Below are 25,873 nucleotides of genomic sequence, written 5' to 3'. Positions count from 1 at the left end.
CCCAAAACTGGTGGGATCGGGGTCACTAGATTCAGCTAGGCCTTCTTCCCAGGGCCCCTGCACAGGCTTTTTCTGTTTAAGATTTTATTAAAGCACAACTGACCTACAGAACAATGCTTAAGTCATAGATACATAGCTCTGTGACCCTATCCATGCGGCCACCACCCAGATCAAGGAGCAGTGTTACTGGAACCCCAGAAGCCCCCCTCCTACCCCTTCCAGTCACTACCTCCAAAGGCAGCCACCATCCTGCCTTCAACTCACCATAGATGGCTTATATCTGCCATCAGTGGAATCGAAGTATTTTGTTCTCTTGTTTACTATTGTGCTCGTGAGAGCCACCCATGAGTTGCATGCAGCAATAATTTGTCCATTTTCATTACTGTATAATATTCCATTAAACACCATATTCATCCTTTCTTCTGGTGATGGACATTTTGGGTTGTTTCTAATTTTTATCTATAACAAATACTACGACACTAAACATTCTTGTACTTGTTTTTTGGTGAACATGTGCACGTGTTTCTGTTCAGTATCTACTTAGGAGTAGAATTACTGAATGAGAGAGTATGCATTTGTCCAGCTTTAATTGATGTGGTCAGATGTTTTTGCAAAGTGGTTGTATCAGTTGACACTCCCACCGCCAACGTGGAAGAGCTGGACTTGGGGGGGAGAGAGAGAGAGAGTGAGTGTGTGTGTGTGTGTGTGTGTGTGGTGTTTTCCCCTGCAGCCATTCCGGTCAGGGTGTAGTGGTATCTCATTGTGCTTTTAATTTGCATTTCCTTGATGATTAGTGAAGTCCAGCACTTTCCTTCCATCTATTGGCCATTTGGATATGCTCTTTTTCTAATATTTTCTTCAAAAAGCTTCACTGTTTTACCTTTCGGTTAGATTTGCAGTCTATGTGGAATTGCTTTTGAGCGTGGTGTGCGTTCGGGGTCAAGATGAAGCTTTTCCCACGCGGATAGCTAGTCAACTGAGCGCCATGCATTGAAAAGGCCATCCTTTCCCTAATGCACTGTGATGTCACCTTTTGTCAAAATCAGGTGTCCTTGTCATGGAGGGCTTTCTAGTCTGTTTGTCTACCCTGTGCCAGCCCCACAGTGTCAATCACTAGAGCCTTGTGAAAGGTCTTGTCACCTGTGAGTGTGAGTCCTCCAGCTGCTCTTTTTCAGATGGGCTTGGCTGTTCATGGCCCCCTGAGTGCTGACTCTGTTATCCCACCCCTTAGAGGAAGCCCCAAGGCTCAGAGAGGTGAGGTGACTTTCCCCTGCCACACAGTTCTGGAACGCAGTCTTGGCTTCTTCCTGGGCAGCACCCTGCCCTCCAGGTGTGATGTAATGCTGCGGTTCCCGCCTGCACCACCGGGAACTTAACAGATTTCTTGAAATCACCTTCCTTCTTCCATGATATTTTTGAAAGGAAGCTGTGCATTTACTCTAAATGGAAAGTCAGTATCACTCTCTAAGTACAAGGTAACTGGAAGCATCTTAAAACTGAATGAAAACAACAGAAAAATCCATTCCGTTGCAGCCAGGTGCTGTGGTGCTGTTGCTGTGAGCCTGGGGCTGCCTCTTCCTTTGTGAAGTAGGTGGGCAAGGGCTGGGAGGGTTTCGACACTTGCTGGACCGAACTGAGTTCTCCTTGAGAGAGAAGTGGATGGGGAATAACTTTCTTACGACTTATTTACTGCCACATAAAGCAATTTAGAGCGACCCCTAAAATGATCACAGTACTAACGTGGGGCCTGCTTTGGGAAGCCCTGGTGTGATGAGGAAGCTGGAGGCTTGAGGTCCAGCTCATGGGCTGCAGGTTTTGTACATGTTCCTTTTATGTTCTCATCTAAAAAATGGGACTGAAACTGTCTCCTGTTTCCCCCTGGCTGCGGTGGCTGAACTGTCCCGGAAGGCTCAGTGCTATCTGCCCCCGCTGTAGCTGGCTCCTTGTGGCCTGCTGCAAGATGAGCCCTTACTCTGCCCACGCACCCCTGGCCTGTCCCTGCCACCTCCGGCAGGTCCAGGGACAGCAGATCAGGGCACACCCTCCCGGAAGGAGGTACACACTGTTTGCAAGGTGAGGATAGATAGAGCTCCTATGGGGCAGGCCCCGGGGCAGATGCCACCTTAGAGGCTGGGACCAGGAAGGGCTGATAGCAGTTCAGAGGGGTTAGTAAATTGCCCAAGGACACACAGCGCTAAGTCGCGCAGCTGGGATTCAAACTCAGGTCTGACTGACCTGCTGGAAGACTGGGTTCCCTGAGCTCCCTGGTGGGTGCTCCCCTGCCCTTGTTCTGACCCGGGTCAGTGCCCCCATGCTCAGTCTGTGGAATCCCACTGTGCCAGGCTGGGTCTGAATCAACTTGTGCTTTCCTGCCTCTGAGCCTTTGCTTGAGCTGTTCTCTCTGCCTGGAGTGGCCTTTCTCTCCTAAAGCACAGCTGAATTCTGGGTCCAGGCCTTTGTGAAGGCTTCTTTGTGTCCCTCTTGCTGGAATGACTCATATTCCATGCTGCCTAGTGTCTGTTGGCTGCAGTAGACCATGAAGTTCCTTGGGGACAGGAACCCTGAATTGTTGTAACCCTCCTGGCAGGGGAGGCACATAGTAGATGTGACCCAGACATCCGTGCTGACATCCCCCAGGGACACAGTGCGTTGAAGTATGCCAAGTGCTAGTCCATGCGGCCGTGTCTCATTTGATCCTCCCAGAGGCCCTGGCACATTATCTCTTCCTTCCACACAAGGACCATGCAGACCAGAGAGGTGACATGGCCTGTCCAGGTCTCACAGCTTAGGGGGACATTGCGAAACTAAAGCCAAGTCTCCGTCAGGAGCTAGAGAAGGGCTGGGCCACAGCAGAGAGCTCCAGGGCTTTAGCTGAGTCTTCCACGGACAGCATCAGGAACAGGAGGGGAGGAGGGGAGAGAGAGAGAAAGAGAGAGGCCTGATCTAGTGGGAAGGGGCGAGCCCTGGCCTTCAGGAGACCTGAGAGCTGGTGCAGCTCTGACATGGAAAGCTGATCCCCCTTGGGAGTCCTGGGCACTCTTTGAACCTGTTTTTCCCATCAGTGAAGGAATTCCTCATGTATCATCTGTGTTGGCTCATTCAACCCAAATTCACTGAATCCACCCCCGCTCCCCAATGTTGGACACTAGGGATACAGAGAGGAGCAGGACATGGGCTCTGTCCTGGAGGGGTGTAGGCTGGGGAGACAGACGAGTCATATGCAGATGGGGTACAATGTAACGGGCGCTGTCACAGGGGTTCCAGGACTGTGGAGGTAAGGGGAGGAACAATGTCGCACAGGTGGGAGGTACTTGGGCTGAGTCTTGAAAGGTGACCAGAATTCTCCAGGTGTGCGTGTGTGGATGGAACAGTGTGTGCAGAGGCCCTGAGTGGACCACAAGGAGCTCGTAGCACTGGAACCTAGGCCCAGGGTGGAGAATGGCGGGGGGAGCGAGATTGGCAGGGGCAGAGGGAAGAGGGCAGGCTGGGGGGCAGCTGGGAGGCTCAGGCTGTCCTGGTAGTGCCTGGCTCAAACTTCAGTGTCCTGAAGACAGGACGTGCCCCAGCCCCAAGCTCAGACCCAGGGGGAAGAGGCCAGGGTTTAGAAGCTGGCTTTCCTGGTTGCTGGTTTATCTGTATCTATCAGTGGTTATGCCTGGAACTAGAGGGAGAGAGCAGAGCTCAGAGGCTGGTGACTCTGACCCCTTGGGCGTGTTGACTCAGTGGATGGAGTGGGAGGCGACTTTGGGGCAGATGGAGGGTGCAGGAGGACAGTCGGCATGAGGTGCAGCCTGTGCAAAGGCCAGGGCCAGAGAGCCTGGCATAAGTAGGCCAGGGTCAGCCTGGCGGCCAGGGGTGAGGCTGGAGAGATGGCTGAACTGGGTCAGACCCTCAGCCAGCCAGGCCTGGTCCCGGTTCTGGACCTGGGCCGAGCCGAGCTTCCCCCTCTCTGTTCGCTCCTCCCTTCTGTCCTAGGAGCAAACCTTCCCAGCAGCGCTGGCCGCTGCGCAGCCTGGAGGGTGGCCAGAGCCCTCTTTCTCCACCGGCCTGGCTCTGTGACCTCGGCCAGCTCGCTGCTCCTCCCTGGGTTCTGGGCTCTGAACACTGGAATTGCTAGAGCTGATTTCTGGGCTCCTGCTTTCAGCTTCTTTGATCTAATTCTTGCAGCTTAAATTGCTTCCTAAACAGGCCTTTCAGGAAACTGTGAGGCTCATGGCGCTCCTGCTGGCTGTGTGCAGGAGCCCAGGGGCTGCCTCTCCAGCCTCCCCCTTCTCTTTCCCTCAGGCCCCCAACGCTGGGAGGGTGGGTGGGAAGCGGCAGGGTTATTGGCCTTCCCGGGTAGAGGGATGGCCAGAGAGGTTAAGGGGGTTGGCCTGAGGTCACACAGCAGTGGGACAGGTGGGCCCTGTATGCCGTATGGGCAGAAGCTGAAGTGGCTGTGGGTCCAGAGCAGGGGACAGGCCAGCCCTCAGACCCTCGGCAGGCGGGGACCATCAGCCCCGCTCTCCCTTCTGTCCGTCCGTGTTCCACCCTCACCCCTCCATTCTCACCTCCTTCCTTTCCTGTTTCTCCCCTCCATTGAATCCCCTCATCTTTCCTTTCCTGTGGGGCTGGCTCAGCCAGGGTGTGTGTGGGGTGAGCCCTGCCCACGCTTTGGAGTCACCAGGCCAAGATGGAGGCTTCAAAGTCAGAGGATGTGTGTTCAAGTCCAGACTCTGCCATGGAACTCGGACAAGTTGCCTCCCCTCCCTGAGCCTCAGTTCTCTTTTCTGAAAAATGGCAACAGTGAAAGGCCTACCCAGCAAATCCTAAACGCCAGCCTCTAGCCAGGTGGTTTGCACACGGCAGGTGCCAGAGACACGGAGGTTCTCTCTTGGGAACGAGAGGGACTTTTCTACTTCTGTGCTTCCTCTTCCCTCTGGCCTGCTAAGCGGTCTCCGCAGCCTCTGGTTAATTTTACCGGCATCTTCCAGTTACTGAAGCAGCGTCGTTCCCATCTTGGAGACGAGAAAATAGGGAATCAGAGAGGTTGAGTGACTTGGTCAGGGCCACACAGCAGGTGAGGAGTACAGCTGGGACTGACACCCATATCAGTTTGCTCACAAACTCATGTTTGCCCTAGAAGCTGGCCTACCTTGCCTCAGTTTCCCTCAGCTAGGCTGCGAAGTTGGGGCCTGTGTCTTGGGGGTTCGGGATTGCAGTGTTGCCCTGAGCAGGCCCAATGATAAGTAGGCCCGGGGGTGTGGAGATCCCAGCTGGAGCCTGCAGCCCAGATGGAGTGTGAGATACAGGGCCATAGATGGGGCTGTCAGTCAGGTGCCTGGCTGTCCCAGCCTCTGTCAGGGCACCTGGCTGCGGCTCCCTCTCCTCCCCTCCCCTCCCAGAGCCCTTTCCCGAGTCGGTCCAGTCTGGGTCTCTTGCATTTGGTCAGCACACGGCCACGAGGTTCAGGGTGCTGGACTGCGGGGCGCTGATAGGCGCGGCACCTTCGTGTGCCAGGGCTGCGTGTGGATTCAAGTCCAGACTCTGCTGTGGAGTTTGGGCCTCGCAGGAGATGGGCCAGTTGGAAGCCTAGAAGACGGGTCCAGGCTGAACAGAGGGATGTGGGGGTCATCCATCAGCCAGGGGACCCCTGAGGGGGAGGGGAGGTCAGAGGGGGAGTTGGGTCCAGACCAGCGCTAGATGCCCCCGAGGCCCAGGAAGAGGAGACCGACCGTCCAGGAGTGTGAGACGCTGCAAGGTCTGGGAGGCCGTGTGGGAGAGTCTGGCTTCGGAGACTGGAAGGTCACAGGGTGGGGCTGGGAGTCCTCGGGGGAGGTTAGGTCACCAGCTGGAGGAGAGCGCTCCCTACAGAACTGGAGGCATTTATTCCGAAGTGTGGTGGAGAAGGCAGAGTGCTGGAAGGAGGCGGTGAGCGGGGATGACTGAAGGCTGGAGGGGCCTCCAGGGCCAAGGGTTCTCCACACAGGACAGAGATGATCTTGCGGCTCTAGGCTAAGGCGTGAGGCTCCGGAAGAGGGAAACTTGGAGACAGTGCTGCCGCCTTCCTGTGGGTGTGACACCAGCCAGGGAGCTGCTGGGTCACCACTGGTCTGATTCTGTCCGGGAGCTCTAGGAAGGCCGGTGGAACAAAGGAAGGGAGGTCGTGGGTGTGGCCAGGCAGCCCTGAGCGCCATCGTGGTTGTGCCCTGTCGGCCCACGGGCCTGGCGTCACCTCTAAGCATCAGAAATGAGGAAATTCAGGCTGTGGAGTTAGTCGGTTCCTCCCCCTGCTCTGTGCGTACCAGCTGTGTGACCTTGGGCAGGTCTCTCCCCCTCGCTGAGCCTCAGTTCCTGGCCTGTGCAATGGGGATGAGGGTGCCCACTTCCCAGACCTGTGGGGAGGGAGCACGCGGGGACCACCTCACTCAGCATATCCCTCGGGGCCTGCAGTCCTCAGGAAGTGATGCTCTTCTGATTTTCTGTCCTTCCAGGTGCCCCAGGAGCTGCCCTCGGCTGCCTTGTCTCGGCCTCCCCTCCCGGGTCAGCGGTCACCATGTTCTCCTGTGTGAAGCCCTATGAGGACCAGAACTACTCGGCCCTGAAACGGGCCTGTCTACGCAGGAAGGTGCTCTTTGAGGACCCGACCTTCCCCGCCACCGACGACTCACTGTTTTATACGGGCACCCCAGGGCCCGGCGTTAGGTGGAAGCGCCCCAAGGTCAGTGTCTGGTCCGAACTGGTGCCGAGGTGGGCAAGCCCAGACCCACCCAGTCTGCGGGGGACAGTGGGTGACTGGCAGGGGTCGCTCTGAGGCCCCAGGCAACCGAGAAAGTGGAGCGGCTGATGCTGGGCCCGCCTGCTGTGGGATTTCATCTGGACGGGGAGCCAGGAGAGCGGCCCCCAGTTCCGTGGCCACCACTGCCCAGCCAGGACCTCTCTGGGCCTCAGCTTCCTTATGAGGAAAGTGGGGCCCTCTGTTCTGCCAACCCTCCTGCCAGGGTTGTTTTTCGGATACAAATGAGGTGACATGGATGTGCCTCTTTTTTTTAGTACAACGTAGAGTGACGTTCAAGTAGAAGGAATTTACTTTGCTGATTATTGCATAGTGAGTTTGAAATAGTCATTTGCTGTAAGTGGAAGGTATTTATTACGATGGATAATCAGTAATAATAGTAATAGTAAAAAATAATAGTACCGCATAGAGCTGTGGGCATTAAAAGAGACGATGCATGAACGCCTGGCACCAAGCCTGGCACCCATAAGCCAGCTGTCACCGTTATTGCTGGGATCTGTGAATTACGGAGCATCTGTCTGGCGGCTCCCTCTGTCCCAGCCTTGGTCGCTGTGGCTGGAACGTGTTGAACAGAAGCTTCTGGCCTCATGGCATGATCTCATTCTCTTTAACCCTGATTCCTGAGTGGGAGAGTGGGTGTCCCGGGGGCCTGGGTGACGGAGAGGCTGCTGAAGGCCAGTGCCCCAGGCCCCCTCCCCAGTCTCCGCGGCTGTGCTGGTGACACTGAGAATTGGTCACACCGGAGGGACTTCAGTGCAGGAGACGGTGCTGGACCGAGGTGCCTGGGGCGGGGGAGGCTCCCCCTCCAGTACTCAGAGGCAGCATCTCAGAGTTGAGGGGTGAGAGCGTGGGGTGTGAGAAAGACACGAGCTTGAGACCTCAGCCTTACTTGGGACGTGGCAGGAGCGTGGGGTGTGTGGGGTGAAGTCAGGGGAGAGGAAGCCCCGGGGGCCCTGGGGTCGGCAGGGCTGGGCCAGGGCAGCTGTGCTCCGAGGCAGCAGGGATCTTAGGCCAGGCTGTCAGCAGCGTGTGACGGGGGAAGATTTGCACGTTACAAAGTGCCTTCCAGCCCCGCTGGACATTTTGGGAAAGTGAAATTCAGTTTTCACGTTCCTCTCACAGGCCAGGCTGTCAAGTCCCTTCCAATGCACAGAATCCGATGTTCTTGGACTGGGGTGCTTAAGAGGTAGGGAAACCGAGTCCGGGAGGGGCAAGCACGTGCCCCGATCGCCCAGCGGGGCGCAGCAGATTGGCCTGCACTGGCCCTGCAGGCCCCTGGGCTGTCCCTTCCTCCCCGGGCTCCTGCCCGCCCGGGCCCGCCTCCCCGGTCCCAGATAGAGGGTCCTTGGTGCCCCCTGGGGACCTCAGCCCCATGAGCTGCGCTGCCTTGGTTCTCCGAACTCCCAGCCTCCTCCCGGCCTGGCCTGAGACTCCTGCCCCTTGGTGAACCCCCAACCCCCATGGCTTCCTCCCTCTCCTGTGTTTGGTGGGTGGGGAAGGAGGCCGGCCTCAATAGGCCTTTGTGAGGCCTTGGGTGCTCGAGCTCTCTGCCCTCCTCTCACTCCACCCCCTCGCTGCTCCCCTCCTGGCCCTCTGCTGCCCTCTGGCCATCACTCAGACATTCTAGATCCTGTGGCTCTGGAAGGAGGCTGGTGAGGCATGGCTGGGGATGGTTGGGCTTGCTGCAGTGAGAGGAGGAAATGCCAAGCTGGCTGGGCTCAGCATCCCCCTGCTGTGGGACCCTGCTGGAGTCACCTGCCCTCTCTGGGCCCTTTGCCTGCCAGTTCAGGAGTCCTGCCACGGCACACTGCACCTTCGCTGCCTTTCTCACTGGGCTTGGTGCCTAGTTGTCCCTAGACACATAAAGAGGAGGAGCGGAGCTGCCCCTGCCTTGGATGTGGAGGCCAGTGACAGGCAGCTTGTGGCGGTTGGCGTTGAGACGGAGACGACTGAGCGGGGCCCAGGGGCGGCGGTGGGGGTCAGTTCTGGGTTGGGAGGCGGTTCAGGTCCAGGCACTTCTGAGTGGTGTGGGATGACGGGGTGAGACGGTGTGGACTGGGGTGTGTGTGATGGACGGCCCTTTGTACGTGGGGCTGTAGGTGGTGGCAGGGTGGGATGGCGGGCAGGCCCTGCTCCACAGCATGCGGGATGTAGGGTTGGTGGAGCAGGAAGTCAGGCTCACTTGCCTCAGGCTGGTGGGGTGGGGCCAGCCCAGTGGGGTGACCATTAACTCCCTTGAGGTGGAGCATGGCCCGAGGCAGCCGTGTTTCTATGGAGTCCCATTTCCTGGGTCCTGTGTGTGACCTTACTGTTTACAAATGGAGCAAAAAGCCAACTTTCTCAAAGGCCCAGGGGAAGCCCGTCTTCACTCCCACCCCTCCCCTAGCTCCTTCTCTTGACATTAGTTGTGGCCTCTCTGCTCTTGGGGGGATCGCCTCGGCCAGCCTCCCTGCCTGCCAGCCTCCCTCTTCTTTCTCCCAAAATGGAATGAGGAGGCTGGCTTTTGAGCCGGATGGCCTTGGCCCTACCTTGCAGGAGGTGTGACCTTGAACAAGTCACTTCCCCTCCCCGGGCCTCAGTTACCTCATCTGTGAGTGGGGAGAATAGTTCTCGCTGCTCCTGGTTTCTGGAGGTTGAAGTGATTTGAGGTATATCTGTGCTGTTCCACACACAGGGGGCAGATGACAACCTCCCTGCTCTCACCACCTGCTCCTGCCGGCCTGGTGTTGGGGACCCAGAGCCAGCCCTGCCCGGAAGTCCCATCTCTTGGACTCTCTGGTCCACTTCAGTCCCACCCAGGGCACCTGCCTCGGCCCACGCCCTCCTCCCAGGTCCAGTGTTTCTTTGTTTTTGTTTTTCCCATTCAGTAAACATCTGCTGGCCTCCCTTAGGGGCCTGGCCAGGGAGATAAGAGGAGTTAAGAGACTGGAGGAGGCCTGTGACTCCGGGGGAATCCCAAGGGGATGGGTAGATGGGAGGCTTCCTCCTCTGTCAGGCCCAGGGCCTTAGTACCGCCGCTTCTCATCCCCGCGTACCACTCCACCCCATGTCCCCCCTTGCTGCACTGTGCCTTGTCCCATCTCTGGGGATGATAAGCCTGCAGGTCCTTTGCTGGAACCAAGAAGGAAACAAATAGGGATTCCCACAAACAGACGTCAGTTTTGGAACCTCCCAGAATTCTCGCGAGGTGGCCTGGTGGTCCCCGGCCCCATCTGGGGCTCATGCTCACACCAGCACCTGGAGAAGGCCCCGCTCCTTGGCTGTGCTGAGCGTTAGGCCCCTTTATGCCGTGAAGCAGGCAGTTCGCGTCAAGTCCAGCCACCTGGGCCTCTGCCCTGCCCTGCCCAGGAATGATCCCCTCCCTGGCATGTGCTGCGGTGGCCTTGAAGGATGGGAGGATGGGGCGGGGGGGGGGGGCAAGTCTGTTGCAGAGGGGTTGGGGCACAGGCTGTAACCCCTGAGAACACTGCCCTGTTTTCGGTCCCAGGCAGAGGTCCTGCTTCCTTCCTGGGCCTCAGTTTCCCCATTCTAATTGATTCCAGCTGTGATCTTAGCTTCCAGGAGGGAGGTGACTGGGGTGAAGGTGGATGGATGAGGAGAAGGGGGGAGAGCGGAGGGGCTGAAGGTGCCCTGGATCCGTTGACTAGCTGCCTTCCTGTTTCTGCACCGGGCCTGGAAACCTGAAGTTCTGGTTCAGTGAGGAGATGGTTATGGGCTGTGACCTATGTCCGGTGCAGCTGGCCTGGCAGGCTGGAAGGGGCCGAGAGGTGAGAGGTGACCGCAGGAGCAGGAGGCTGTGCCCCACAGAGACGTACGTTGACCGGAGGAGTGGTCACCCCAGCCCTGTCCTGCAGGTCACTCTGCTGTCCCTTCCTCCCAGGGTTCCTGCCTGCAGCAGAACCTGCCAAGTCCTGTTCCTGACACTGGAGGTGGGCAGAGCCAGACCTGGGCCCTGCCCTGCAGCTCTCAGGCTGGCGAGGGAGACCCAAAGGTGAACTTCAGGGAGGGCAGCGTTGGGAGGGAGCACAGCTGGCTGGGGGCCCCGGGGAGGATGGCGTCACAGGTGGCATCGGTCTCGAGGCTGTGGCTGGATCCCATCTTGGGGGGCAGTTTGGAGTCTCCATTCCCCTCTGGAGCCTCCCTGCCCATCAGCCCTCTCCATGCCTGTTCTGCTGGCGTCACCGCCTCCAGGCAGCCTCCTCTGATCTCTCCCTGGGTTCCTGCTGTCACAGCTGTGCTCACATGGAGGGTTACACTCAGGCTTCTCCTCCTCAAGGGCTCTGCCTGTGGGCTGGGAATTTTCTGACTGGCTCTGCCCTCTGTGCTTAGCCAATGGCCCAGGGAAGGTGGAACGACAAACACTCGTCTTGAGAAGCCGGGGCTCTATGGTGACAAAGGTGAGGGTCTGCGCTGCCCCTGACCCCTTGGTCTCATTGCCATATAGCAAGTCCCCCAAGCTGGGCTAAGGACAGGTGCAGAGGATGGAGAAGGGATGGTAGCTTTGTCACTCATAAGTCCTGGCCCAGCTGGAGGCTCTGGAGCTGACTGTCTGAGTTGGAATCTCAGTTCACCTCTTCCTCTGTGGCCCTGTGCAAATGACTTACCCTCTCTGTGCCTTGGTTTCCTCATCTATAAAACGGGGATGCTAACCGTACGTGTCTCACAGGGTTGTTCTGCACAGCTGGGCACACAGCAGGTGCCCAGTCATTGCAAGCTGTGTCTGATTGTTCCATTCAGGGTGTCCCAAGGTGGCCGCTGGACTCCAGGGCCAACCCCAGGTACCGCCGCCAACCTCAAGTCGTTTCTCTATCTTGAGCTGGCAAACCCGCGCCTCTCCTGGCAGCGGGAACACACCCAGACCACCATCTCCTCTCCGCTCCCTCCCAGGCTGGCAGATTTGCCCCAGGTCTCTGCTCTATCACAGGGAGTCAGGGCAGTGCCGAGCCTGGAACCAGGGACTCCGGAGCCCTGAGCTCAGTCTCTCCCAGGGGCCAGAGGAGTGTCTGGGACAGGCTGGGGTGGCTGGACCTGCCCACAGGCTGCCCTGGCAGTGCCGCTTAGTGGGAAGGAGAGCTCTATTGCGGGGGCTAGGCTCTGTCTCATCCATCCACTTGCCTCATGACCCTAGGTGTCCCTGCCCCATCCTGGGCCTCGGCATACTCCTCTGTGGAATGGGTGGTCCTGTCTCTGTGCAGGGCCCACAAGGGGGAGGGGTGCCTCGGAAGTCACTTCCTCTGATGCCAGGCGGTAGCTGTCTCTTTTCCCATGGGGGGGATGTGGCTGGGGTCCTCCAGGTACGAAGCCCCCCTCCACCCTTGTCCTGCCTGCTCTTCCGGACTCCAGGGAGGCAGATGCTAAGTCATGGCTCCCTATGGCTCAGAATTCTGAGCTGGGCCTGGGAGATAAGATAAGGACGGCAGCTGGGTGGGAGGCAAAGCCACTGCTTCCTGAGAACTCACTGGGTTTCCAGCCTCACTGGGTTTCCATGACCTGGGGCAGTTCCGCAGTCTGTACTCTGGGGGAGCCTCTTGCAGCTTGGCCCTGGGTCACCCTGAAATCCCATCTGGAGTGCTCACGCCCTCAGGGGAGTTACAGCGCTCAATGGCCCTCCCAAACTCTGGTTTTCCCAGGCAGAGGTGGCAACAGGAGTCCTGAACACCTTAGTGAGACCTGATGGCCCTTTGCCCTGTTTTCCCCTGCCAGGTGCTCTGCCTGCATGTTCTGTGGAGTCCTTACACAGCCCTGCAAGCATAATAATCTACTTCCTTTGCACGGGAAGGAAATGGAGGCTCAGAGAGGTTGAGCCACTGGACCAAAGTTGCACAGCCCGTAAATGGGGAGCAGGAATTTGAATTCTGACTTCCTGACTCTGCTGCCCTCTGCTGGCTGCCTCCGGTAGGCCCTCAGTAGCTCTGTTGTGATTGCACTGGTTCAGGAGCACCAGCTGAAGTGGAGGCAGGTCAGTGCTGTGTGGCTGGGGTATGTTGTTCAACCTCTCTGGGCCTCAGTTTCCTCATCTGTGAAATGAGCACAATACTCACCTCTCAGGACCGTGGTGAGGATAGATCACAGTGCCAGCAGGAAGGAAGGCATGTCTCAGTGTTTACCTCCCCCAGCCCGTATTGTCGCCCCCCTTGGAGAGCAGTCACTCGCTCTCAGCTCTGTGGAGTGAAGATGCTGATGGGTGAGGAGGAGGGGACTGGGGTGGGCACTCGGGGAGCTCTGGGGGTGTCTGCTCAGCTCTGCTCAGCATTTGCTTGCTGTGTGTCCTTGAAAGTCACTGCCTGTCTCTGAACCTTCATTCCTCGTCCATAAAATGGAATAAAAATGCTACACTGCTCGGGTGGAGTGAGGGTCAGATGAGACAGCCCGAGGATGTGCCCACACGGGTCCTGGGATGGTTGTCTCCTTGCTTCTCCCTGGCCCTTTGCACTCGTCATGTGCAATTCTGATGTGTTTCTGCCCTGCACCTCACCCCACTTTGTGACTGTGGGCCCCTGAGAGCTGGCTGGGATGGGCCCTGCAGGGCTGCTGGTGCTGGAGGATGATGGACACTGAGCCCTTGCTGGTCAGGGAGGACCACAGAGGGCAGGAGGAAGGTGGTGGCCTGGGTCCAGGCCCTCGAAGTCCTTCCACAGTATTTGCTCATCATCCAAACTTCGGCAGAAGAGCAGAGTTCTTCAGCCAGGGGAGGGGGGAGAAGGGCTTTCTGGGCAGCCCTGGGGGAAGCTGGATTTGGAGAAGGTGACCCAGGGCCCCAGTAGGCAAGGGGAGGCGTGCGAATCTCCACGCAGACAGTGAGGTCTCCTCTCGGCTTCTCCACAGGACATATGCGAGGACCCCCGCCTCTTTGTGGATGGCATCAGCTCCCACGACCTGCACCAGGGCCAGGTGGGCAACTGCTGGTTTGTGGCGGCCTGCTCGTCCCTCGCTTCCCGCGAGTCACTGTGGCAAAAGGTGAGGCCTGGGTCAGGCAGGGGTGCTGGGGAGACTTAACTCAGCCTGGCGCCCTCCCCATCAGATGGGGGAGGTGCAGCCTGAGTGAGCAGGTGAGACCTTATGACAGCCTGTGCGGGGATGGGGCGGGGTGATGCCAGGGCTCCCCAGTACTCACTGAGCATCAGAATTGCCTTCCCTGCCCCTGCCAGCTCAGGGGCAGGTGCTGGGAATCTGCAGAGCTCCCAGTTCTGATGCGGCCGCTCTTGACTGTTGGGGGCCCCCTGAGCAGAATATGCACCTGTGAAATGTGGAGGCTGCCTAAAGCATGTGCAGTGTGGAGACACCACTAACTGCGGCTCAGGAGACCCCTGCTAGTATCTGCTGTGCGACTTGGCCAGCTCTTGCCCTTCTCTGGGCCTCACTCTTCTCACTATGAACAGCTGGAGGGATCCAGACAATCCTGTTTCATGATTCATGGTTCCAAGCAGCTGATATTCTGGACCAGAACCACAGGGTTTTAGGTTGGAAAGAATGGGCTCCGGTCCTGACACTTCGCCCTCTTGTGGCAGCATTCGGCGGTGCAGCCCGTAAGTCCAACACTGAGAGCGCTCCCTCCTTGGGGAAGCAGGGAGGCTGGAGTTGCGGTTTCTAAAGAGTAACCGATGGGGACTGCATCCTGGGTTCCCACGCCAGCAAATACAAGTCATTGCCCCTATCTCATCCCTGCCCTTTCTGCTCTTTCTGTAGGGACTAGCAGTAGGGCTTAAGAACACCGGGCATCCGAGTCTTGCAGGCTCAGGTGCGAGTCCCAGCCTCGCCGTTTCATAGCTTTGTAATTAGCCTCAGGTTACTCATCCAGAAAGGTGGGATATCAGAGTAGCTCCCGCTCGGGGAGCTGTGAGGGTGGAACAAGGTACTGTGCTTAAAGGGCCTTGTGCAGTGCAGCGCTGCAGTGACCCCGGTGTTGTGATCATTAAGATTCATGGAACATACTGGGTGTTCCTGGGCAAGCAGGGTGCAAGGGGCAGATGAGTCTGTTCTCATCCTCTGAGGCGTCCCTCAGCCATCAGAGGGAGCTGTGCCCTTCGCCGAGGCTGGGACTGTGGTAGGTGTCCTGTTGTCATGTCTTCTGAACAGGGGTGTGACCTCTCAAAGCCACCCCCAAGTGGGCATCCCTGGGGCCTGGCCCCGGTGGTCCTGTGGGATACGGGAAGCTCTGTGCTGTAGGCCCCTCGGCCTAGGCCACTGCCGAGATTCGTAGACATGGGTGGTCATGGGGCGTCCAAGCTGGGAGGGCCTTGGAGAGCCTCATGGCCCACAGAGGCTCGGGATCTGGCGCTGTTCTTCGGGTGTAGAGCTGTCCTCACCCTCCTGCCTCCAGGCTCCAACCCCCTTCTCTGAGCCCAGAACAAGGTGCCCCGGTCAGGGCTCCGTCTAGGGCTGGAGGTGGCACATGGGAACCCTGTGGGGCTGGCCCTACACCTCCTACCCTGTCCTATAATTGCCTGTTTATCTGTGATCTCCCCTCTGGAGCTCACAGACAAAGCTGGTCTATATCTTCCTGCTGAGCCCAGCAGGGGCCCGGCACAGAGAGGGCTCAAGAAAGTTTTGAGAACAGAGTTCCTCCCCAGCGACTGGCCAGCAGCCCCAGGCCTCCTGGGGCCTGCAGTGGGGCCGGGGCCTGGCCCTCTGTGTCCCCTCCTGGGGAACGGGCTGTCTAGTCATTTGTAGAGATGAGCCTCAGCTTACCGTGTGCCCCGCCCTGGGCCCGACCCCTGGGACAGCTCTCCACCTAGCAAGTGGAAGAAGGGGCCCCGGACCCGCAGGCAAGAGGTTTGTTGTTGGTGCTTTGTGACCATGGGCAGGCCTGTGTTTGTCTCTGGGCCTAAGGTTCCTCCTGCAGGGTGTTGGGGCACCCAGCCTGGCTTGTCTGGAAGCTTCAGGGGCAGATCTCCAGGAGCTTAGGTCCCTGGGAGGTTGGGCGAGTCAGGGCTGCTCTGGGCTGATTGCACTCTGCCTTCTGGTGCTGCTGTGGTGACAGACCCTGGGTCCCGGCAGCAGGCACGAGGTCCCGGGGAGCTCGTTACTGTGCCTTACCTGGCGTCCTGTCCCTGCTGACTGGGCCCTGTTTGTTGTCACCCCTCACTTGCTGGGCCTGTTGCCCTGCAGGGCCTCCCCTGCCCCCCGTTTTCTCCATGGAATGGGGGCGCTCAGCCTGAGCTGTACCCCTGCTCCCTCCACCCAGCTCACACTCTGGGGACGCTGAGCCTCAGATGCAGGCACATCGCGCCCGACACACATGCCCCCTCCTCCAGGAAGCCACCCCTTTACCTCTAGTACTTGACATGGCCTGGGGCCGACAGGCAGGGGATTTGAAGCCAGCGGGTCCTGGGTTTGATTCTGGCTGGGTTTCTCGCTAGTCGTGTGACCTTGGTCAGGTCATGTTTCTTCTCTTGGCCTCTGTGTAAACCTGACTTTTCCAGTCCCCATGGTAGTAGGAGGATTAAAGGAGCCCACGGGGTAGGGGTGCGGGGCAAGCCCATGGCATTTAGCAGCAACCTAAATCCCTCTCTGCCCCTCCTCTGGCCTCCCACCTATTCCTCTCTTCTGCCGGACACTTCTAGGAAGCAGGCCTCCCTGTCCTATGGCATCCCTGATGGGGGCATTATGGTCTCCCCAACTTGACTGTGCATTCCCTGAGGGCTGGGCAGTGGACTTTAGGTGACCAGGTTTTGTGGACCAGATGTCAGATGTGACAGTGGGGTGGAGCATTTGCCATTAGCCTGGCCTGGCCCAAGCCAGGTGAGTTCACCTTTCCTAGAGCCTGGCGTGGCCCCAGGCGCAAAGGCAGGCCTGAGCCCTGCTCTGAGTCACGGGGTACCCGGGCCCAGGAGGAGACAGCCATGTCCCCGGTGGGGGGAGAGCAGAATTGAGCAGAAACCCAGTGGGGTGCCCGAGTGTCTGAGAGCGAGTTTTGGGGGGGTGGGCATCTCGGGCCAGGGCCTAGGGGAGGCACCTGGTGGCAGGGCCTCGCAGTCTTTTAGTTCCACTTAAAAACGTTTCCCATCCCACCCCTGCCCATGTTATATGAGCAATCCCCGCCCTGCAGCATATAGCAGTTCACGCACCACACGATAACTGAGCACCAGCTATGCCCCAGCACCATTCTAGGTACCGGGGACAGGTGATTTTAAAAAGTACCTAGAAACAGCCAGTGTTGAGGGTTTTCTACATTTCCTTCTAGTCTTTTTTCCATTTGGGGTTAAAGAGGGGCTTGTTCATTTGTTATGATCACGTTTTTGCAGTCACGGATGCAAGTCTGGACCTTGCTTTTCTCTTCTCTATTCACTCCTACGTCCAGCCTTTGGTGGGGCCTCCCAAGGCATCTGGTGGCCAAGCAGAGGTTTGTGGGAAGCAGTGGGCCAGCCCCACCCACAGCCTCCCGCCTGCCCTTCCTTCCCCTCTGGCCGTCCTTGGTCCCCACGGCTCCCTCCCTCCTGCCCTGCCTGTCTGTGAGGCCCCAGCCCTGGTAACAGCTTCCACCTTCAGCCTCTTCCTGCCGGTCGGTAACCCTCTGCCCAGGCCGAGACCAGGCCCTTCCCCCGGGTCCTGCGGCCTCTGAATCCTCATTGGTAGAAGCTGGACACCTCCCACCATGTCCTGCAGGCCCGGAGAGGTGGCGGCATTCTCTCCCTTAAGTGATGCCTCCAGACCACACCCTCCCCATATAGACCCCTGCAGGCTCATGCCATTTGTCCCCCAATCCCCCCCACCCCCGGCCCCCACCAGCAGCCCACCTTACTGCCATCCCCTGGCAACCAGCTACCCTGGCACCCAGGCATCGAGGGCTCAACACCTCCAGTTTCCCAGCCTTTCCCACCCCAAGTACTGCTGCGTCCCAGGGGTTACTGTGCCTATGTGGCTGACACCCTGCCCTCATCACCCTGGCCCAGTTCTTGGTTCTGTTGCTCCATCACCCTCCCCTTCTAGCCATCTCCCTCCTTCCTGTGCCCGATGCACAGTTGTCTCTAAACCACATTTTGACTTCGGTCAGCACCCGTGTACTCTCTCCCCATGTGACCATCTTCCTCTTGTTGTCCTCGTCCTTAGGCCCCATGATCCATCACATCAGCTATTCTCTTGTCAGTGTCATTCGTTCATTCATTCATTCAGGATTTCTGAGGGCCTCCTATGTGGCAGCCCTGTTCTAGGTAGTGACTAGAGTGATGAACCAGACAGCCACAGTCCCTGCCCTCTTGGTGGGGAGACATCACAGACAAAAACGAAGCAAATGTACAAATAAAAAGCAAAATTTAGTGCTGGGAAGGAAATAGCTCCTCCTCATGAAGGAGAGAGAAGCTCCCCGAACAGTCACTCCCCAGACACATTGTTCTCCTCTCCTCTGCTGCTCCAGCTACAAAGGAAAAGGTTCTGTGGGGGACAGGCAGTTTAACATTTGCTGCCTGGTTTTCTCGAATACCATCGGGGAATTGCTGTCAGCAGCCCCCAGAACTGACCCAAGGGCTTGAGGTGTTATCTTAACAGGATCGGGTGCGTGGTCCCCTTTGGTGACCCTCTTGCTGTTTGTGTAGCCCAAGACCCCACTGACTTACTTAGCTTCCATCTAGCAATTGACTGTGCTTGTGGTCCACTGGGCCCTTCAGATTGTTTTCAGTTATTACACTTTGGCCTGTGCTTCTGTCCTCTTTTCTGTCATGGCAGCTTCCCCTCTCCCTCACCCCCACCCCCAGTTACGCTCACATTTCTTCCATTTGCCCACGTATAACAGCTGAGCTCCTGGTTCCCCCTCAGGCACCGGGGATACAGACGTTTGTCAGGTTCGTCCATGGCCTCAAGTCTCCTGGGGCAAACTGAGGCTCAACACAGGGGTAATAAGTAGTGGGATTTTAGTAGAAGAGCTTCCTGGGCATGTGGCTGCCATGTGGCGCAGGGTTGAGGCGGGGCCAGCAGGCAAGAATCATCCAGGTCAGTGATTCTCAAAATACAGCTCCTGGACCAGCGGTATCAGCATCACCTGGGAGGTTGTTAGAAATGCAAGTTCTCAGGCCTCATCCGAGACCGATTAAATCAGAAACTCTGGGGTGGGGCCCAGCAAACTGAGTTTTAAGTCCTGCAGCTGGTTTTGATGCTCCCTGAAGTTTGAGAACATCGGTCTAGGTGAGAGATGATGATGGCTGGGCCGGGGTCCTGGCAGTGGGATTGGGGAGACGTGTTTCCAGGGTAATCCGCAGGCCTTGCTGATCGGGCATGGAGGGGTGCGGGTGAAGCCGAGTCAAGGAGAGCGCCAAGGTTCGGCTTAGGTGACTTCAAATCTCAAATCGGTGGGCCCCTCTGGGCCTTATTTCCCACCCTCCTGCCAGGGGGTCTTCAGCCTCTCCTGATGTGTCTCCAGTGACAGCTTGCCCTCCGCCTCCTGCCCTCTTACTGCCTGTAAGCAATGCTCCCTCTTCACAGCAAGCCAGCTCTCAGCCCATCCGTGGTAGCCAGCGCGGTTGCCACAGCAGCTGGTCCCTGAGGAGCCTGCCACCCTCCTGCCTGCCTGCAGGACCTCCGTTACCGCTTCTGCGAGGAGTAGAGAAGGAGGCATGTGGGGACGCCCGCCCTCCTGCACACTCCATTTTGAGGACGGGGTGGGGCTGGGAAGAGCCAGTGGCAAAGAGGGGCGGTACGAGGAAGGGGGCGAAAGGGGAGACGGGGCCCCTCTTTGGTGGCCTCTCGCCTTGGCCGTGAGGCCCCAGTCCACTCGGCTCCTGGGCGGTGGAGGCGGCAACAGCAAGGGGGCCATGGCGGAGGACGAGCCGAAGCCGACCCAGCTGGACATGCCCCTGGTCCTGGACGAGGACCTGACCAAGCAGATGCGGCTGCGCGCAGAGTCTGCAGCAGCGCGGGGGGATGCGCCAGGATGGCGAGAAGCTGCTGCAGCCGGCGAAGTCCATGTACCGCATCGACTTCACCCAGCAGCCGAGGCTGCAGTTTGAGCCCTGGGACGTCGTACTGGACAAGCCGGGCAAGGTCACCATCACGGGCACCTCCCAGATCTGGACGCCCGACCTCACCAACCTCATGACGCGGCAGCTGCTGGACCCCGCCGCCATCTTCTGGCGCAAGGAGGACTCGGAAGCCATGGATTGGAATGAGGCTGACGCCCTGGAGTTTGGGGAGCGCCTGTCCGAGCTGGCCAAGATCCACAAGGTCATGTACTTCCTCATCACCTCCAGCGAGGGCATCGAGCCTGCCAACCTCAAGGCCTCCGTGGTCTTTAGCCAGCTCTGATGGCAGCTGCCCGCTGCTACCCTCTCCCTTGGCCCACCTGCCTGACCCCTGCCCATACCCCTTTCCCCCATGTGTGTGTTTGGGGACATTCTTCTAGCTGCTGGCCTATACTTGGCTTGGCCAGGACCCCTGAGCCTGCATCCTTCCTTCTCTCCTTTCCCTGGTGCTGGCGCTCCTATTCACGGGAGGAAGATGCAAGGGCTCCGTAGTCTAGAAGCTGACCTGGCTGCCACTGCTTCTGCCGTAGACCGTGGAGACCTGGTTGGGGCTAGTGTGGGAAGATGGAGAGGCCTTGGGAGATGGCCTTCTCTCTGCTCCATTGTTGGGAGAGAGACTGAGAGACCAAGACAGAGACAGACACAGACCGAGAGAGACACCTCTAAAGAACCAGCCATTGGGCTTCCTCCAGGGACAGGGGCCCAGAGATGACAACGAGATGACAAAGCAACTTCCTTGGAGAGTCTGGCACACAGGCACCTGCTGCCCTCCTGGCCACGGTGCCCCTTCCCAGTGTCCGTGTCTGGAGGTGAACACTCAGCCTGCTGCTCCGGGCACCTTGTGTGGGCCCACGACACCTCAGGGCTCTTAAGACATTGGGCAGGGTTGCTGTGAGGGCTGATTTGGGCAGTGGGCAGTGGCTGGCACGCTGGAGGCTGTGCAGGCCAGCTCTTGGTTTTCTGGGAATGACTTCAGGAGGGCAGAAGTGAAGGGGGAGATCTCAAAAACGTTGCATAGAGATGTATCTATCTATACATACACATATGTACTGAGAGAGCATGCTATATTCATATGGTTGTATTCCATGCCTGCCCTGTGGATAAGCCTGAATTGCCCAGCTGGTTCCCTGGTGGCCCTTAGCAGGGGCTTGATCAGGATGGCCTTGGGGAGGGGAAGCTCCTGAGCCGGGCGACTTTGAGGTTCGTGCAGTGAAGTGGGGAACAGTGTAGTAAACAGGTTTCCCTCTGCCTGGGGGAAGCTGGATAGAGGGGGTCCAGAGCCCTGGAGCTGGAGACAGTAACATCTCTGGGGCCTGAGGTGTCCCCTCCTGGGATGTCAGGCTTTTCCTGGCTAACTGGTCGGAGAAGGCAGGTGTGTCATCCTGGTGCGGCATCTTTGGTGGGGTTGACGGGTAGGAATCGGGGACAACCTTGGAGGGGAGCTGTGATGGATGGTGGTCAGCGGTGGGCTGGAGGTGACAGTGCGGTGTGATGGCGGAACACTGGCCTCAGAGGTCACAGGGCAGAACCCACTCACCAAACAAAGAGGGAAACTGAGGCACAATTGCTAGCAGATTCAGTTCCAAGCCCCAAGCCCCCCTCACGCTGTGCAGGCCCAGTGAGCTCCTCTGAGGCCTGGCACCAGCCAAAGGCACCTCAGGAAGCGCCCCCAACACCGTGTCTCCAGGTCAGCCCTGTTTTGTGTCAGGGACGTGCCCGTGACATTTTCCTCGTGAAGCAGAGCCGTCGGGGGGCTGCAGGGCCCTGGGAGCAGAGGCACTGAGAGATGGAGGGTCAGAGCCAACCCTAGTGGCCAGGGCTGCTGGGAGGGCAGGCCCCCACTTTGGAGGCAGGCAAGCAGAAGCACTTGGAGTCGATTCTTCAGTGGGAGATTTGGCCGTGGTGTGAGCGATGGTCCTTTCTAACCTGAAGCTCGGGTGTCTGTTCTGGGACATGCTTGGATTCCTGCCTGCTTCTCTGCTGGCTCCGGGGGAGCCTGGAGGCTAGACCCCTGTGGATGGCCCTGTCCTTCTGCCTCTCTGCCTGACTCCTCCCTGCAGCTCTGGGGCCCCTCTTGCTGCAGACTGCTTGTATCCGCACCCCAGCGCGTCTGCTCTGTGCAGGCATGTGAGTGCCTCTGCCGTGCTCACTGCGTGTCCCCGGTAAAGCCTGTGTGTCCCCGCCTCATGGTAAGTGTTCTCTTCCCAGGAGCCACCCCTCCCTGGGCCCCCTCCACACCCCTGCCCCCTCCTCCTGCCGCTTTCAGGGCTGAGGCCCAGAGCAGGTGGTGACTGGCCCAAGGTCAGACATCAGCATGGGGTTTGAAACCAGGTCCCGTGACACCAAGCCAGGAACCAACAGCCCTGACAGTTTTTTCTCCAGTGGCCCCCAGACCAGCCTCTGTATGGGGCATGGAGAGAGCCATGCTGAGGCCTCGGGGAGACACTTGGAGCCCACAGGGGATGGTGGGGACCCACCAAGCCGTGCTCAATCTGGAGTCTCCCTCCCTTGCAGGGTGGCCGGGCAGGAGGCAGACGGGACAGGGGAGTGGCTGAGAGGTGGGGTGGGATCAGGCCTGTGCCCCGATTTCCCTAACATGCTGTATGTCCTCAGGCAGCCCCTGACCCTCTCCCAGCCTCAGACCTTCTAAAGGGAACAGCCTAGTTCTCTGAAGCCCCTTGCAGCCCTGCCCCACTGACCAGAGAAGACCCATGTCACCACGTCGCCTTAGTGCCCCACCTGACCCTGACCCTCACTCAATTTGTGGACGGTGACAACAGAGGCCCGGGGAGGAGGCTGCCGGCCCAAAGTCACAGAGGGTGTGTGGAGGGGCCGGCGACGGGGTGCACGTGGATCAAGCTCTGGGGCTGTGGACCTTCGACCCCATGACCCTGGCCCCCTGGGACGGGAAGGGCCGATGCCCCCATCCCATCTGAGGGCTTAGGCCCGGGCAAGGCTGGCTTCTCCCCCAAGACAAGGGCAGGCCCCGCTTCCGAGGCCGCTCTTGGGGCTTTGCTTGGGAGCAGCCCCCCGGGCAGGTCTCGCATCCCCGTCTTCCTCCACCCCAGAGCCCTGCCCAGAGCAGCTGCTGCTGCCTCATTTCCCTTCCCCAAGCCCTGCCCTCCAGCCCCAGCCTCCATCCACTCCTGAAGATACTTCTGGGAGGGGTGGGGGGAACAGAGACGGGAACCCAGGCTTCCCACCCCGAGGACAGCAGTAGAAGGCCTGGTTCTGCTCCTGAGACTGGATCGGGGGGAGTGCAGGGAATGGGAAGTGAGGACCTGCTTTCCCCGAACCCGTGAGAAACCACCGAGTAGAGAGACCTGCCATTTCCTGAGCTCCTGCCTCCCACTGAGCCAGTGTAGGGTAGTGTGAGGGACCCAGCCTGGCGCTGCCGCCAGCCACCACCCGTGTGACCCTGAGCAGCCTCTCGGAGCCTGTTTGCTCATCTGTCGGTGGGGATAGTAATGGTTCTTTCCTCATCGGGTCACTGTGAAGATGGAACGACTTAAAGCTAGTGAAGCACTGAGCTTCCTGAGAGGCACACGGGCTTCCTCTCTGGATTTCCTCCTTGTACTTTCCCAGTCGCTGTAGACACAGAGTCTCACTTTGCACCATGATTCTGAGAGGAGGGTGTTAGGAGAACCTATTTACTGCGGAAGAGTGTAGGGTTCAGAGAGGTGTAGTGAGTTGCCTGAGGCAACACAGCAGCCAGTGCTTAGGGCAGCAGGCAGTGTGGGGTGGAGGGATAGGCAGGGTCCAGGCCTGGCTCTGTGGTTGGGGAGAGTGGTCATGGGGGAGTGGATTCCCCTCACCATTACCAGGCTTGGAAGGGCCCAGCTGAGGGAACTTTAAGCCCTCACAGTCTAGCCCGGGGGCCTAGCCCGAGGGGCCGCCCAGGTCTCTGAGCGTCTGGCTCTGCTCACTCCTTGTGAACAGGGATCCCGGGGCCCCCTGCAGATGTGTAAGCACCCCACGCTCCAGGTGGTGAGCTGGAGGCGCTCCTCTCCCAAGGGGCTGGGGGTGGGGATTGCCCAATCTTCCTGGCTTCTTCCAGCCGTGGCGTCTGAAACTCGGGAATTTGAGACTCTTGGAATCAGAAGCTGAGAACTGAGAAACTTCAGATACTCAGAACCAGGGACCCTCTCGTTCTGAGGATCTGGAGAGGTCTGTGGCTCACCTCACCCAGCTTAGGTAACACAGGAAACTCCACTGTAGTCCCTCAGCCTGCAGCCCTGCTGGCCTTGTTTAGAAATACTCCTGGCTTGCCCTCTGGGGTCCCAAGCAGAAATCTGTGGGACGCTCCCTCTCTGCCACATGGACAGACATACACGCACACACTTGCACATACACATGCATGCCTCTGTGCACACACTCACACGGGCATTCACTCACTTGCCCAGGGTCCCAGCAAGATTTGAGCCCAGCCACTTGGGTCTGGGTGGGAGTCCCTGAGGGAGAGCACCGAGGGGGTGCTCCAGGTGCTGGGGCACCAGGGGGTACTGTGGCACACTCATCAGTGGGACTCTGAGGTTTCTGGGTGATTCTGCAGTGGGTGGCTGTTAATGGGCGCACGAGGGGCTCCAAATCCCACAGAGTTCTTGTCTCACTGCCCGGTCAGCCCAAGGAGGTGCCTCAGCCCCTTCAGGCCTGTTTTTCCCATCTGCACAGTGGACTGTCGTTAAGGTTTTCCTTTCTCCTCTTGGGAGGGAGGTTGACCAGGTCCCCCCGAGGTTTGCACACACCATGTACTCCACACACCAGCAGGGACGACCCCTCATGTGTGCCCAGCCCTCCACAGTTGATGCAATACGGCCAAGGCCGTTCTCCACCTTCGTTCTCACAACAGCCTTGGAGGGAGGGTAGGTAGATGTGGAGACACTGAGGCTCCGAGAGGTGACCTAGTCGAAGCTTAAGTCCCAGCCACACACCGAGGTTAGTAAATTGATGTCCAGCATCAAACGACAATCAGTATCAAGGGTACAGAAGACAAGGAGCTTTATTTGCAGGTCTTAGGAATTGCAACGGGGGAGACACAGATTCAGGTAGAACCGAAGAGCGTTCCAGGGAAGAGGAAGTCGGGCTTGTAAAGGCAAAAGCCATAAGGTCGTTAAAGGAAATATTTGTCCCTGAGGCTGTCAAGAGTTATTTTAGGGTAAGGATCCAATAAATATCTTGGTTTCTGGAACACTGGGCAAACGTTCTGGATGGCTGCGTTAAGACAAGAAGCGGTCAAAGTTCAGATTCCGTGCAGGTGATGACGTGCAGAAATCACATTTTCTCAGTGGCCTCCCAGCTCCGTTTTAGAGCGCTGTCTTAGTAAAACTGACTCCATTTGTATTTTCCTTTCACACCAGTAGTGTGTACAGGCTCACCAGCTGTCCAGGCCCTCGCTGCGGCCGGCATTTGGGGATTTTCCTCCCAGAAAGACTCAGCCAGCTGTGGAGCTGGCCCTGGCCCTGTGCCGGGCGGTGGGGATCTGAGCAGGAGCTTGGGGGAGGGGCTGCTGGATGGCGCCCAAGGGGAGGGTGGGGTCAGGAGGACCCTGCAAGCTGCTGCTCAGCTGGCCCCGGAGGGACAGGGATGGGGATGAGGCCAGCAGAGGGAGCCACCCGTGCAAAGCTGAGGTAGCCTGAGGCATCACGGGGTGTAGATTCCTATAGGTTCTGAGGGAGGCAGTGTTCAGGGGTGAAGCTGAGAGCTGCCCGCAGGGCTTTGAATGCCGGGCCAGGGAGCTAGTGTCCCTGGCTATGGGGCTTTTCAACTGTAGTCACGCGAGAGGAGAGAGACAGCCTAGTGAGCCCTTGGACCCATCCCTCCACCTCAACCACTGCCAACTCATGGTTGATCTTGTTTCCTCTACAACCCCGCTCCCCCCAGGCAGCATGTCATTTCATCTGTAAATATTTCTGGATGTATCTCTGAACGATAAGGACTCGTTCAAAACCCGGAACCATAATATCGTAACATAACTAAAATAACTTTGTAATAATTCCTTAATATCATCAAATACCCAGTAAATGTTCTGGTTTCCACTCTGGGTCACAAATGTTTATATGTATATTTCACAGTTTGTTTGAATCAGATCCAAAGGTCCATTACTGCAGTCCGTTGGTTCCCCTTCATCTTTTCATTTTTTTCCCTTGCA

The 25,873-nt window shown here is 58.2% G+C and overlaps 2 protein-coding genes across 3 annotated transcripts in view; both read left to right on the top strand.

The window, feature by feature from the left end:
- CAPN5 (calpain 5) overlaps nt 1–25,873 on the top strand; it is a 51,475-nt gene that overhangs the window by 8,293 nt on the left and 17,309 nt on the right. The window contains exons 2-3 of one of the 2 annotated variants that reach the window (XM_065882099.1): nt 6,474–6,700; nt 13,601–13,732. In XM_065882099.1, coding sequence (XP_065738171.1) covers nt 6,536–6,700; nt 13,601–13,732 — 297 coding nt within the window. In that variant the 5' untranslated portion in view covers nt 6,474–6,535. Of the gene's footprint in view, nt 1–6,473; nt 6,701–13,600; nt 13,733–25,873 lie in introns of those variants that run through there. The other variant, XM_065882100.1, reaches the window with a different exon arrangement.
- OMP (olfactory marker protein) lies at nt 19,519–20,008 on the top strand. Its single transcript, XM_065883170.1, is given in 2 exon segments — nt 19,519–19,601; nt 19,603–20,008. Coding segments are annotated over 2 exon segments (489 nt in total).

The sequence above is a fragment of the Phocoena phocoena genome, chromosome 8, assembly GCF_963924675.1.
Source record: "Phocoena phocoena chromosome 8, mPhoPho1.1, whole genome shotgun sequence".
Lineage (NCBI taxonomy): Eukaryota > Metazoa > Chordata > Mammalia > Artiodactyla > Phocoenidae > Phocoena > Phocoena phocoena.
This window is presented reverse-complemented; position numbering and strand designations above follow the sequence as displayed.